We start from the raw sequence: 16,151 nt of genomic DNA on the forward strand, positions 1-16,151 counted from the left end.
TTTTTCCCATGCATTTTTCCATAGGACCTTTAGACAGAGCTACAGCCCGAACGGCTGAACAGAATTTAATGAAATTTGGCAGAGAGGTAGTCCTCAGGTCAAGGAAGTGCCTTTTGTAGGTTTGGTGTAAATCTGTTCAGTAGATTCTGAGAAAATAGCCTTAAAATCAATATATATATCTGAGCCAGCTTACGGTGCGCTTACGGTGCGCTTACCGTACGCGTACGGTGACGTGCGCGAGCGCGATTCTGATTGGCCGTTAGATCTGAGTAAACATTCGAATCGTTCGAAACCAGGAAGCGGCGGCCGCCATTTTCTCTCTCGCACTCTGACAGGGGTTTGAAAAACAAAGTGCAAAAACATGTAAAGGGGCTGTTTAGACAGCTCCCAAGCACCTAGCCATGTCGAGGGAGTCCCCAACGATCCCCCAAGTGAAAAAAGGCAATTTTAATTTTTTCGAAAAGTTCGCCGATTACGCTTACCGTACGCGTACGGTAATTAATAATAAAAAAAAATAAAAAATATCCACATTCTCCCCACCCCGTGTGCAAATGATGCCCGAAGGGCACCATTTGTGCATGGCTTATTACATATAAACAAAACATATATTTTACCTGTCACAACGATGCTCATCATATGTCCTCCATGTGCGCACGGTGCGCGAAGCGCATCGTGCGTTCATGGCCCATCTAGCGTAACGTGGGCGTGGGCTTCGCGCACCGCGTGCTCACTGTGCGCGCATTGTGCGCGAAGCGCACCGTGCGCGCACGGAACGAACTGCGTTAAGTGGGCGCGCACGCCACAAATGGCGTAAAGTAACTTAGCATTTAAAAAACCTTGCAAATTCACTGAAAAAACCATAGGTTTCACACATGTTATAGTTAGCTGGACATTTTACTGATAAAAAACCAATGAAATTCCCCCGTTATAGTTACTGTAGGCAACTATAACTCACGCGACCGTAATCCTCTGATGATGACATATGTGTCTTTATGAAAAAAAAATATTTGTAATATATGTATAGCTAAAATTTAATGGAAGAAGACATGGGCAAATAAGTGTCTAAATACAGTATTAGCATCAGCAGAGGATTGCGGTCGCGTGAGTTATAGTTGCCTACAGTAACTATAACGGGGAAATTTCATTGGTTTTTTATCAGTAAAATGTCCAGCTAACTATAACATGTGTGAAACCTATGGTTTTTTCAGTGAATATATATATATATATATATATATATATATATATATATATATATATATATATATATATATATTCACTGAAAAAACCATAGGTTTCACACACGTTATAGTTAGGAATTAGCATTTAAAAAACCTTGCAAATTCAGTGAAAAAACCATAGGTTTCACACAAGTTATAGTTAGCTGTACATTTCACTCGTAAAAAACCAATGAAATTCCACGTTATAGTTAGTGCAGGCAACTATAACTCACGCAACCGCAATCCTCTGCTGATGCTAATACTGTATTTAGACACTTATTTGCCCATGTCTTCTTCCATTAAATTTTAGCTATACATATATTACAAATATTTTTTTTTCATAAAGACACATATGTCATCAGCAGAGGATTGCGGTCGCGTGAGTTATAGTTGCCTGCACTAACTATAACGTGGAATTTCATTGGTTTTTTACGAGTGAAATGTACAGCTAACTATAACTTGTGTGAAACCTATGGTTTTTTCACTGAATTTGCAAGGTTTTTTAAATGCTAATTCCTAACTATAACGTGTGTGAAACCTATGGGTTTTTCAGTGAATTTGTACGGTTTTTTAAATGCTAAGTTACTTTACGCCATTCGTGGCGTGCGCACCCACTTAACGCAGTTTGTTCCGTGCGCGCACGGTGCGCTTCACGCACCGTGCGCGCACAGTGAGCACGCGGTGCGCTTTGCGCACCGCGCGCCCACTTTACGCAGTTAGTGCCGTGGTTGGGCCATGTACGCTCGATGCGCTTCGCGCACCGTGCGCACATGGAGGACATATTATGCGCTTCGTTGTGAAAGATAAACATTTATATTTAGTTTCCATTATAAGTAATGTGCCATGAACAAATGGTGTCCTTCGGGCACCATTTGCACACGGGGTGGGGAGAGTGTGGATTTTTTTTTTTTGACAAAAGTTTTTTAGCGTACGCGTACGGTAAGCGTAATTGGCGAATTTTCGTAAAAAAATAAAAATGAATTTTTGGCCTTGGGGGTTCTTTGAGGACTCATTTAGCAAGCCTAGGGGGTTGGGAGCTGTCTAAACAGTCCCTTTACATGTTTATTCTCTTTGTTTTTCATCCCCCCCTCAGAGTCCGAGAGAGAAAATGGCGGCCGCCGCTTCCTGGTTTCGACCGATTCGAATGTTTACTAAGATCTAACAGCCAATCAGAATCGCGCTCGCGCACGTCACCGTACGCGTACGGTAAGCGCACCTTAAGCGCACCGTAAGCTGGCTCAGATATATATATTGATTTAAAGGCTATTTTCTCAGAATCTACTGAACAGATTTACACCAAACCTACAAAAGGCACTTCCTTGACCTGTAGACTACCTCTCTGCCAAATTTCAAGGAACTCTGTTCAGCCGTTCGGGCTGTAGCTGTGTCTAAAGGTCCTATGGAAAAATGCATGGGAAAAACGCGTTTTGGGACCCCCTTTTATCTCAGCCCCCGCTTGACGAATCCCCCCGAGACTTTCAGGGTAGGAGCGGAGCGTAGCGCCCCATTAGTTTTGAAAATTTCGCGAGGATTCGTCGACCGGCGCCAAAGTTATTCAAAATAGAATGTTGCGGTTTTCCTATGGAAACAGGGTCCTAACTATAACTACCTACTGGCGACCGCCAGTAGGTAATATATATATATATATATATATATATATATCCATCCAAAAACAGATTCTCCATGTCGGGAGCCCCCATCCCTGCAGGGCGGCTTCAGAATGGGAATGGAGCATCCCGTAACCGGCTTCGCGCCAAGCCACAACTCATATTCAAAATGGTTTGGCAGCATGTCAATCCTTACGCGTTTCAGCTCAAGATATCCTTGTTCACAGGTGAGCAACGTTGTAATGCTGATTTCTTAGTGCTTTTAAGTCAGTGGTCATGTGACTTAGGCAAAATACTACTGTGCCCATCATGCACCTTGAATGTTCGAGTAAAACCTGAACTGTGTGAGAAAGTGTTCAATCTGCTTAATAGCGTTATTTTACATCACTAACAGTCTCAGTGTCATTTGGATAAAGTGCAAAGTGCAAAAGTTAAAAGTCACATCTTCTTATTACTATTTGCCAGCTTTGCTCAGTACATACTGCCTTACTGCAAATCCTTGCTTCCTCCAAAATGCCAAATTAAGTCAGAGTCGGCAGGAAGAGTAAATACCCTTCCTCTCCCTTTCTCCTCCTCAAGGACAAATACCTTTGGAAATCCATGCAGTGTCACTTGAGGATGAAACGGGACATGCTCCCCATATATATATATATATATATATATATATATATATATATATATATATATAAACAAAGTGCCCTTGATCTTTCGGGAGGGCACACGCTTCAAAGTCCACCATCCGGTCTGCATTTGTGGCTCCCCACACAGACCCTCAGTTAACCATTGTGCCTGACGCGTTTCGATGCCTTGAGCATCTCATCAGAGGCTTGCATTATACTTGACTATAGATAGATAGATAGATATATATAGAATGTAATGTAATGTAAAATACATATTTTTAATGATTGTGTTACATTGTATATATGTATATATAAACATACACACATATGTATATGTATGAGCATTTACATAAGTATACATTTATATGTAATATAAAATATTTAAATGTATTTAGTTTACATTATATTGTTATATTTAAAAATTAAGATTTACTATTTAAAAGCTATGTGTAAATATTAAAAAACAATATTTTTGTATGAAACGATATTTTATTTTGATATTTTTGTACTTACCATTATAAGTATAGGGACACAATATTTTTGACATAATATTTTTATAACACAATGTTGTTTTCGATATTCTGTCAGTGACCCCTTAGGGGACCCTGATTGACTGTGTAGTGAGGGTACACCCTCTTTCACAAACCTTCAGCCCAAAATGTTTGATAAAAGACTGCATGTGGGGGAAGCAGCATCTGAGCTGAATCTGATCTATTCGAGTCGTACCCCAGCCCCTAGGATCAGAAACACACTTTTTTTCAAACACCACAACAGAAATTGCCCAGGAATCGGATATTCCTGACTTTTCAAAGTTCATGCTGACCCAGCACTTCATGCCATCAGAAACACTCAAATGGGATAAGACTGGTACGCAATCAATAGTTTCCTGGAATGTGGGAGGTCTGAAGTCAAAACTTTACCTGCCAGGAACCATGGTGCACCGAGCTGGTGTTCAGTGCAGAGTATGCCAATTACTGGATTCCAGCCAAAACACATTCTTGTGGTCGGCCTTTCCGAGGATTGCCAATATGAGTTAGGGTCTCACTAAACTGCACAATAAGAACTCTGGCGGTCGACTCACCAGATATATTGGGTATCCAATTACGGGAGAAAAGTGGCAGTAATGTCAGTATCTATAATATTTTTGTAAGAAGGGTAAATGGAGGGAAATTGTTTGAAATGGTTCAAACACTAGAGAGCCACTTGGAGACTAGAAAACAACTAATGCATGTCATCCTGGCTGGAGATTTCAATACTACATTTGAACCCCTGGAGAGGGATGACATCAATTTAACTAAAGAGGAAGTTGAGAGATGGGGTATTCCCCACCTTGATATAGTGCCAGTCATAAAGTGGACTCAGGCAGTGCTCCAATTGATGTACCTGTCTCTAGGGCAAGGCCTTAGTGCAGTTAATGGTAGATCTAAATCAGATAATAGAGGGTCTATTACATTTAATAAACCTAATTGCGAGAGCTGTACAGACTATATTCCGATTGATCTTAGACTATGGGAACAAAGTCAGGTACATGATAGTTAATATGAGGATTGAGAGTGACCATGTCCTGCTATGCCTTTACATGCCATCAATTCACAAAAATGTGCTACTGACTCTCACAGAATAACTAAGGACGTACAGTTGGCTAATAACAAGCGCTCACTCAAATGGGAAAAGATATTAGAAAGGCCCAACACATTGTAGTCCATTCGCTTAGATCTACTAGGTGCCACTTTGCACTTATTTGATATGCTGGCCAACAATGACAATGACAAACTAAAACAAGCCGCTTGCATCAATTCAGTTTTTTTTTATCATATAGGCTCCTATTTAAGATTCAGCAGCACCCAAACTGAGAAATATACTCAAAATAATAACAACTGGTTCAACAAAGAAAGCAAACAGGCCAGAAAACGGTTAGCATTGGCCATCAGGCAGAAAGCCCAGGAAAAGATAACAGCCTTGAGGAAGGTGTACAAACAAACCCAACAGCAAAGATTGAATGGGAGGAGAAGAGATGGCATGATTTACTTTAAACATGCACTAGTAAAGATCCATGGACATTCTGGTCCATTGAGGTGACTGGAGATAGAATGACACACCGAAGATCATAAACCACATTCAAGCGTGTGTTTGGTTTAACCTCTTCTCAGCCTTATACTCTGTTGAACAACATACCTTTCACTGTGATGGCCAAACATTGTGCAATGCTCATATTGAATTCGAGAGCCACCTGACATTTAATATGAGTGACATAAAAGCTGCCCTTGATGCCATCATACATAGTAGAGCGTCTAGACCTGATGGCATATCAGGTGATATCTTCCTTCTTGACAAAGATAATGGGGCCAAGTATATCTTGGCATTGGCAAATGCAATCACAAGGGAAGCATCAATTCATTGCTCCTGGAAAGAAATTGAGGCGGTACCTATCTATATAAAGGGGGTGGGGATCTGCCTAAAAAGTATAGGCCTATAAGTTTAATTAAAACTCTCTGAAAGGTGTTATGCTGTGCAGTGCTGGGGAAAATCCAAGAGTGGATAGATGACAATAGGATACCTTTCACTTTACAAGCCAGGTTTAGAAAGAAAACTAGCACATAGACCAGGTTTTTCTGTTTCTTGGTTTGTATTGTAAGACTGTATATATTGGCAGAGGACACTTTTATGTGGCCTTTGTCGATTTTAAATCCTCCTTTGATCTGGCCCCATCAACAGATGTGGCGGTTTAACGGGATATGTGGATTCCATTAAACATTCTTTCCATCTTAATCCTGCATCACAAGGGAAACTATGCTAGAGTGATGTGGGGGGAACAGGGTAAACTTACAAACCCTACCTCCATCAAAAAGGGCGTCCGACATGGTTGCATCTTGGTACCTCCCCTGTTCTCTCTATACTTGAATGACATAGTATAGCACCCATTACTGTACACTAACAATGCCCCTTCCCTCTCTTGAGTAAAAATCCCCACCTTACTATTTGCAGATGACACCTTATTAGTGTCCCAAACAACTAGTGGGTTACAGTGCTTGTTGAATTGTTTTGGGGAAGTTTACACCATGCGAGGGCTAGTTGTCAATTCATCAAAAACTAAGGGGGTCATTATGATGGTAGTCGGACGTGCATCTAACCGCCATCGTGTCGGAATTGGGACTGCCCGACAAGTACTCAGTGGTCCCATCCTTCAGATTATGATGTAAAAGATGTGTAAGCGGTCGGGAACATCCTTTTTTCTATTGTGGCTTGTGCTGAAGCCTGGAAAAGGATCGCAGCACAAGCCGCAATTGAACAAGGGATGCTTTTGAACATCCATGCACCGTGTGCCAGGAACCATGTGGTGCCCGGCACACAGTGCATGGCTTCTTGGGGGGGCACCACATGTGTCCCCCGGCCCCATAGCGGAGACTCACAGGGTACAGGGGCCCTGCTAGAGGCCCCAAAAGACTCTTTCCATCTGCCTTTATATGGTGGTGGGACCGTCATGTAATAGTTGAGAGAAAGGGCTCCTTGAGCCTGTCAGAGGCAGCGGTCTTTCTCCCACTCAAATCACTCCGATTGCTGGTATTGTAATCCGGCAGTCGGACCGATACACTGTATGTGGGGCGGCCTGCCAAGGACGGCCTGTTGGTGGCGGTCTGCCCAACATCGTAATCGGGCCCTTAAAATCTGACATTAAACCAACATAAATTGTACAAGGGGAAGATGACAATGGGAGGGTTTCAGCTAGAAAAGGTAGATGCATTTGAGTAATTAGGGGTCAAGTATCGTCCAAAATGTAATGGAAATCACATGTCGATGAAATCTCCTTAAAACACAAACAAGTCATGGGTGCCCTATTGAAAGAACATAGTACATTCGACAGCAAACCAATCACTCCAGTCTTACAACTTTATGACTCCAAGGCCCCTGGCACTGCTCTTTATGCCGCCGAGCTCTCAGGCTTTCACAACTTATCTGGCATGGCCAGAACTGAAAGTAAATTTCTGAAGTCTCTAGTGTCCCTCCCCTCTACTACTCCACTGTACCTGTTAAAACTAGATATGGGGAGGCAACTGTTCATGGATAATGCAAAAATCAGACCAGTACTTTTTTGGAGTAGGCTAAGAGCCACACAGGAATTACCTGCCTGAGTAAAGCTAGACAGATTCTATCAAATAGGCTGGGCTAATAACATAAAGAAACTGCTGAGTTCTCTGGGCCTACAAGACCTTTGGGAATTCTGATCCAATGCGGGCTTTCTACCTAAGGTGAAAAGTAAAGAGCTATATTTGTCCTGGATACCGCAGAACGATGCCCAGAATTTAAGCAATTTGATGAATTGGTTGAAATGTTTATATGGTTTTCGGTATACTAATTGATTGACGAGCTACTCCTCACGCGAGAATTATTAGTTATTCTACAAGCACAGATGCATGTATAACGTTCTTGGAAGCGCAATGTTACTGAGTGTTTTATTGTAATTTTATCTGTCACTCTTATGGCTTCTTGCCGAATAAAGTTTGAATAATAGTAAGTAACTCTCAATTCAAGCAAATGAACAACTACAATATTTCCTCTTTCTACCGAAAATCTTGACTTTAATTGTTTCCTATTGTTGGCATGTTTTGCACGCCTGAAGTACATATGCTGTAAAATGTTATGTTTGAAAATTATGTGATATGTAAAAATACAACTGTTTCAATAAACTTCATACACTGCGTAGGTGATTGAGGGAAATGAAAATGTAAGTTTCTTTTCAGAATTCAGACATTCTTCCATCGCTAAAAACTACTATCAGATAGAATGTGTGTTCCAAGCCCTTCATTCAAAAACAACGGGGTAAATATAAATACCACATATAAATGCATTTCTTTATATCCTTCCAAAATCAAAAACAATACTGTACAAGAAAATCAGATACCTTTTTGAATTGTATTGTTTGTGTCCGTGATTTTAGGTTTAAGTTTGTTTTTATTGACATTCTGCGGTAAGCGAATAGCATACATTTCCAGAAAATCATACAAAGCCTCAACTTTACAGCCCTTTAGTGGGCATAATGACCAACAAGTTTGCACTGTGTGTGGGTGCCATGCCGCCTGGCCCCCCTTGGCTGCTTTGAGGTAGTCCATAGAGTCTCTGCGTATTCTGGAATCATGTAAATTCGCATTTATACAGCAATGTCTAATAGAAAGAAGAAAAAGAAAAGAAACACACAAGAAAAAGAAAACAGTCCCTTCCCTCCCCCCCCAACCCTCCCTCGAACTGGTGCAGATCATGGTGCCAGAGTTGGTGTATCGGGGCCTGTGAGTAGAAGGAGGTGAAGTAATCTTGGGTATGTAATCTCGTTCATTTTAGATGAAAACAAAGAGACCATTGGTGGCCATAGGTCATTACATTTTGCACTGGTATTAGTGAGAGAGGCCTGTATATGTTCCATCTCTAAAATGTGCCATAACCTGTGTAGCCACCCTATGTGTGTCAGCCTTTTCTGCGTCCCCCAATGCGATAAGATGTTTTAGAGTGCCGCTCCCAAAACCAACTCCATTTGCTTCCCTCTTCTAGATCTTAATGGGTATGTCAGGGGATTGGGAAGTCCGAACACAACGTAGGCCGTGAACCGTGGGATTTGCGCCTCGAATTGTCGGGCTACCTCATCCAGAATCGTCGTCCAATAGCCAGATAGTTCCCTGCACTCCCACAACAGGTGCACTAGCGTGCCATCCTCCCCACATTCCCTCCAGCAAGTTGGGCTATGGTCTGGGTATCCTCTATTAAGATGAACCGGGGTCAGGTACCAGTACGTGGCTATCTTGACTGCAGTCTCCCTACTGGCAGTGTTGTGCGCGGTGTGATTGGCTCGGTAGTAGATGTCATTCCATTCTTTTACTGAAAGATCCCCTCCCAATTCCTTCGCCCATCTTTTCTGGCTAGCCATGCTCGCCGCGGGTCCTGGGGGGCGTAACATGCCATTGAATTCAGAGATCATTTTCTTGTCAGAATTCTTGGTTAAAAGCCATTGTTCGTATTTCGTCAGCGTCGTGCTCACCTTTGCCTGCACCTCCATGTGAAGGAGCCAGTGTCGGAGCTGCAGGTAATATAACCTCTCCGTTTCCGGGAGTCTGTAGTCCGATCATAAATCTGAGAAGGAAATGATCCCGTCTATGTCAAAAAACTGGCCTCACGCATTACACTCCGTCTCCCGCCCTCCCACAAACGCCCTTCCATCTATCCCGGGGGAAAAGTGCTTTTTGTCCAGTAGAGGAGTCATAGGAGAGGGAAAATATGTCAATCCCCGCTTAACGGCCACCCCATCCCAGACCCTGAGTAGTGTGTGCGTAATGGATGAGCCTTTTAGGTTTGGGGGCCTATCTGCGCCCTTGAGGAAAGGGACTTTCCAAAGAGAAAGTTTGGCCAGCGCCCTATCCTGGAACAGCCATCTCTTCTCAGATTCCGATCTGTTCCATTCTACGAGATATCGTAACTGTGTTGCTCGGAAATATTTCAGAATGTTTGGTATCCCCAGACCACCCTCATTGGGTTGTAGATAGCCCAACTCTTTCTGCATGTGGGGTCTTGCCCCTGCCCAAACAAACTGTTGTATTGCTTGTTGCAGTTTCTGGAGAGTACCTGGTGGGGGCCAAATAGCTATTGTCTGAAAAAGATATAATGCTTTGGGAAAGCTGCATATTTTAATTGCTGCTACCCGCCCCAGGAGTGATAGCTGGTGGTGTTTCCATTGTTGCAGTTCCTTGAGGATCTGAGTGGTTAATTTGGAATAGTTGAGCCTGACCGTTTGTGGCACAGATGGTTCCAACTCAACTCCCAAGTATGGATGGATGACATTGTCTGTATCTCTGCATAGGGGGCTCTGCCCGCAGCCGGCATGTTCTCCCTCTGGTTCAATCAAAGTATCATAGACTTTCCGATATTGACCTGGAAACCTGAGACCTCACCAAAGGCCTCCAGTTCCCGCAAGAATGCCGGTACCGAGCGCTCTGGCGTTTCGAGGGAAGCGATGATGTCATCCGCATAATGACTGATTGCGTGTCGCTCCTCGTTGAATGGAATGCCCAGGATGTCGGGGTTGTTTCTTACCTTCTAAGTGAGTGGCTCAACATAGAGGGCAAAGAGGAGAGGCGACAGCAGGCATCCCTGGCGGGTCCCTCTCTGAAACTCAAAGGGGATGGATGATATCCCATTCACCCTTATAGTCGCCGTGGGCTTGCTGTAGCAGCTTGATATCCAGGCCCTAAACCTGTCCCCCTTCCAAAGTGAATCAGGGTCTTGTCTAAGAAAGACCAATCAACTTGGGCAAATCCCTTCTCTGCATCGACCGACAATAATAGAGCATCCATGTCAGTGTGATGGGCTTTGTCCACTAAGTGTAAAATGCGTTTGGTGTTCTCGCTGCTCTGTTTATTCTGGATAAAGCCTGGTCTGGACTGGTTCGACGATGCCCGGCATGAGGGGGCCCAATCTAGCCGCCAAAACCCGCGTGAACAGCTTCAGATCTACATTGGTGTCAGTGATTTTCAATTCAAAACTGGCAATGAGCTGTGAAATTATTTGCAATGGATTTTGCCAATGGAAATACATCCGAGGTATATTTATCATGTCAAAATCCATTTGTCGACATGGGGAAACAATTATAAAATAGAGTGCTTTAAAATTATTTATAAGTTAGAGGGGCTACAGATTATGCTGCTTAATGTAGGCCAGTCTACAAAGGATTACATTTTGCTAAAATGTGAGCAAAACAGTGAAATATGTTGAAGTCACCTACTCTAATTGTTAGGTTAACTTAGCCATATAGTCATCTCAGACATTCATACCTCATGGAGAATCTCTGACCTGCTATTTAACAATCAACAAAGCAATGCAGTTTTACAAACTAGATATGAAACATCATAGCATTTCAAATAATAAATATATATCACCAGAAAGATGGCAACAGATCAAATCCATCTGCAGAATATTCTATAAAAAATAAATTGCAAAGCAAATTTCACACAGTGCTGTCATATTTATTAATTATGTGTCCTGTTTCACACACGACCGCTCATAAATGACTTGCTGCTAGCTGTTAACCAAGCGGTGCAGCGAGTAGCGTTTAGAAATAGTTAGTTGCAGTGTTGTGTTCCTCTATGCATGTATCACTGACATTTTTCAGTTGATCATTTCAGTAAAGTTCATATTCATTTCATTCTGTGTTATACTAGCTGCAATGAGGTTCCTATTCCACTCACTGTACCATATTGTGTTCAGTGTGTTCATGTTCATGATACTGACTTCTACCTAATGGGGACTGCTTGAAGATAGGTGCCATTTTCTCCAACGCAAGAAAGTTTTCAAACATATGGGGCCAACTAGTGCTTTTTCAAGGGGCACCCAACTTGCCAAAGACCCTCCTCTGATAAGGTTGTCTCCAGAGCAACCATTCTCCTTCAAGTCATCCATTATAAAATTTATGAGTGGTCCAAATCTATGGAAGACAAGATCTCGCTTACCACCCCAAGGTCTTATCATTGTAGCTGATCACCCACATTTTTGTGATTTCACATTTTCTTAGGTGAGTAAATGGAGTTTCATGAACCACTTGTCTCTTCATACAACTGTAAACTGTTTCCGGATAATACAGGTAATTTTCTTAGAGGTGTCGTGGTTGTATTTGTAAATGAAAAAAGGTTTAGTGCATTAAGAAATGGCAAAGAGCCCAGAACAATGGTCAAATCAAGCAATTTATTCAAACATCCTACAAGGACAGCACGATTATCCAGTGAGTATCAAGAGATCCCTTAGAATATGCACAGTTACAACCATACCCATAAAGCGTAAGGTTTATTATATTTATAGCATGTTATATGTCTGTCACCTTGCTCACCTTATATTGTATGTTTGTAACCAGGCTCTTCGTAGCACAATCAATAATCTATGTGATGCTGCTTCTCATTGCAACCAATGTACTCGCACTCTGCAGAAGACTCAGGGCATTATGTTTTGTCCTAGAAATCAGGAAGTAAGGCACCTTAAAAAACCATCATTTGTTTTACTAATATTTAGTTTTTTTCTGGCAGTTTCCGGACCGCAGACAGACCTCCTCGCACACACCAATTCTACTTGACACTTCGGGGCCTCCCATCCACCTATAACAAGAAGACTAAGGCTCGGTATCTGCAGGTGGTAAACACGTATGGAACCCATTACATCACCCAGGTGAACCTGGGGGGCAAGATCCGAGATGTAACAGCGATCAAGACTTGCGAGTCCAGTGTGGATGGATCATCTGTGGATGAAGTGAAAGACTGCCTGAACCTGGAGGTCTCAGCCAATGTAGGAGGAAAAGGAAACGCTAAAGCAGCGGTGAGCGCTTGTGAAGAGCTTAAGAAGAGAAAGAACTTCAAGGGCAGCTTTCACGAGACCTACAACGAGCGGCAGACAGAAATTGTGGGTGGCCACCTTCGCGCTGACCTCCTTTTTTCCGATGGGAAGGATCCAGGAGCCTTCAATGACTGGATCGAAAGTCTCAAGGTCACCCCAGGAATCCTTTCCTACTCCCTACAGCCCATTCACCAGCTTATCAGGAGATGTGGGCCCCAGAAAAAGAACCTGAAGTTGGCCATCAGGGACTATGTGCTGGAGAAGACCTTCTGGAAGAACTGTTCCAACATCTGTCCCTCAGGGTCCCAACCTAGCAAGAGAGACTCATGCTCATGTTTTTGCTCAGGTGGACATGGGGTCAACAGCATGTGCTGCTCTACTGGTCGGGGACTTGCCAAAATGACGGTGGAAATTCTATACGCCACTGGACTCTGGGGAGATTATGTCACAAAGACCGATGCCTATGTAAAGTTAAAATTCGAAGCCAAAGAGTTGAGAACAAGCACAGTGTGGAACAATGACAACCCCTCCTGGAAAAGTCACTTTGATTTTGGCATGGTGCACTTGAACGAGGCCAGCACCCTTCTCTTAGAAGTGTGGGATGAGGACAATCGATATGATGACGACCGCCTGGGTTCGTGCAGCAAGCAGTTGGTAGCTGGGACCTACGAGGATATCTGCTACCTGAACCACGGCAGCCTGACTTTCAAGTACAGCCTGGTCTGTGGCCCATCTCTAGGGGGTCCAAAGTGCCTGGATTATGTCCCTTCTCCAGAGTGAACACTCCACAAGCTGACATCTTTAGTGAAAGGGACCTACTGGTTGGAATACAGTGACCTACTGGTTGGAATTCAGTAATATGAACTGGGCATGGAACCATAGAAATGAACCAAAGTGGAAAACAGGATATTAGGGTGTGCTGGAGAAAATGCGCACATAGACTATCTAAAGGCAATGTCTACCAGGCCCTATTTATTGACATACCCTAATAGGCTTGCTCCCCCTCTGACTCCATATAGCACTCTACTTTTATTAAAATACTTCTGTTTTCTTCCAGCTGGAAGTAGGTGCTTCTAGAACTCTTTTACAGAATTGTGGCAAGTGAATGTAGCTTCCTAAATATCATGCCTACGTGGACCAACACATTTCAACTATAGGAAAATGTGTTCCTGTCTTCTCTACCCACTATGTAATCTGTTTTGGGGCGGGCTGTGTGTATCTTTTGTTCATTTCATGCAAATTTGCTGAGGTAACTATGTGTTTGTTTAACAGATTTGAGATAAACCACAGAAACTTTGGTTGTGTACATGGAACACGTTTCCTAATTCTTCAGAGGAGTTTGTTTCAGTCCTCTTCAGCGTCCCAAGTACAGCCCCAACCTTTTTAAGACTGACCTCCTACATCAAATACTGTAATAAAATCGCGTAGCCTTGCTGTGTGAACTTAAAACACTTTTAAATTTGTTATTTCTCGAAGTCTCGCTGTCTGTTGGTCTGTTCCATTTCCCTTTGTGCAAACGTGCCTCCAGGGCAGACGGCAAGCTTAAAAATACAAGTTACCACCTTCATTCCAATGTTTCTGAGATTTCCCGCCTGATCATGCAAAGTGACCTTGTGACATGATATTGTAATGCATAGTCTGTAGTGCCCTGAAAGGTTGTAGAAGTGTAGCAGTGGTTTGTTACCACCTTGTCAATGGCAAATGTTTGTTTTAAATTGATAATTTATACTGTTTCTTGTAGTAGTTGTTTTAAAGTTCGCTACAGTACACATGCCATGGCAGTACATTTACAATTTAAATTAGGAGTGTTCAAAATTCCTGGAATTTGCTTTTGTGCATTATGCAAAATTTCAGAGAAATTACATGAAATCACACATAATTACTTGAAAAGCCAAACCGGTATTTGGTGCTAAATTTGGGTGGAAAATGCTTCCTCTCTCCCAATCTGGATGAGAAAATACATTCCGCAGTAAAACATTAGCACAAAAAACACAAGCACTGCAAAAGACAGTCACTCTGGGGCATATTTACAACGAATTGGCGGAGCGGGGGGTTAGCCTCCTTGGCTTAATGCCGCTATCATGCGAGAAGAGAGTCCGAATGAGGGAGAGAAAGAGAGGAAAACATTGACAATGGGAGAAAGCAGGGACTAAAAGTAAACTGCAAGAGTGGGATAAAGAAACAGGAATTGTAGCATGGTGGATGAAAGAGGAGTGGAGGGAGATAAAAGTGAGGCAGTCTTGGTATTCGGCAAGCCCAGTATTCTGCCGCAGCAGCATTCTGCTCCTAAGAAAAACATTCAGCCTCTGTGTTTTTTAAATTTATTTTTTTACAAATGAAGCAGTGCTGTCACAGCGAGGCCTTGTGAAGCGTTCCATAGTCAAAGTAACATGCTGAGCGTGTCAACCCTAATCATGTGTCAAATGTGACACATTCATGGTGAGGTTTCACAGCAACAGACCAATTGCCACTTTTGTGCAGTTCTTCCATTAGCATTTGGGTTTGGAGGTTTAGCACATTTGAGTTTTAATTTAGGAGGTTTCTGCTTTTTTGTGATATGCGTTTCTTATGGGGGTGTTCCTAGTTCATATTTAAACAAAAAGAGAGAGCGGGAACTTCCTTGTCTCCACTCTTATTCCCCAGGAATATTAAATAAACAATAGAATAGTGAAGCCAGAGGGTTGAAGGGCTATAAACAGGAATCCCTCACTCACCAACCTAGTTGGTGACATGCTTCATCATTGGGCCCCCACCAGAGAGGCCGAATGCCTCTCCGGTGTGCTTCAACGCCTGATTGCAGCAGAGCGGGATTTTATGTGTGGTGAGTGCAAGTGATAGTGCAGTAAGTGGTGTTAAGTCTTTACTATTCCTAAATAATTTTTAATGGTGGGATAGTAAGGCTAGATTAAAAATGTGTAGTGGATGTTGCGACTGAGTAAATTGGTCAGCCATATCCCAATTTAAAATGTTAGGTCTACATGTTTCAGCCTCTGTTTGCTAGTTGCGAGGCTTTCCTCAGGATCAGGGACCATGGCGGTATGAACTCGCTAAGGTGCACCCTAACCTATGGCCACATAAGGAACCGGATTACTCACGGTTCGAAAAATCACGCCTTCAGCACTTATGAATGCGTTAATAAATCTGTAAGGAGAAAAGGACATTTAAAAGCACAGACACAAGACATGACAATTACACGTAATTCACCTGGTAACCAGTCCAAAATGCGAGCGATCCTATGATAAGTTCCGCCTCCATTGTGAGCTGTCTTCTCTTTAGGAAATTGAAATTAAGGGCTTATTTTGAAACAATAGAACCAGCGGAAACACCGTGCACCACCGGCGAAACTGGCC

At 42.7% G+C, this 16,151-nt stretch overlaps 1 protein-coding gene across 1 annotated transcript in view; it reads left to right on the plus strand.

The window, feature by feature from the left end:
- The window catches only part of LOC146811722 (perforin-1-like), a 43,933-nt gene extending 28,447 nt beyond the window's left edge, over positions 1-15,486 (plus strand). Inside the window, exon 2 of the mRNA XM_085614527.1 lies at positions 12,498-15,486. Coding sequence (XP_085470653.1) covers positions 12,498-13,581 — 1,084 coding nt within the window. The 3' untranslated portion in view covers positions 13,582-15,486. The remainder of the gene's footprint in view (positions 1-12,497) is intronic.
- The last annotated feature ends 665 nt before the right edge of the window (positions 15,487-16,151 follow it).

Source organism: Triturus cristatus, chromosome 7 (genome assembly GCF_964204655.1).
Source record: "Triturus cristatus chromosome 7, aTriCri1.1, whole genome shotgun sequence".
Classification (NCBI taxonomy): domain Eukaryota; kingdom Metazoa; phylum Chordata; class Amphibia; order Caudata; family Salamandridae; genus Triturus; species Triturus cristatus.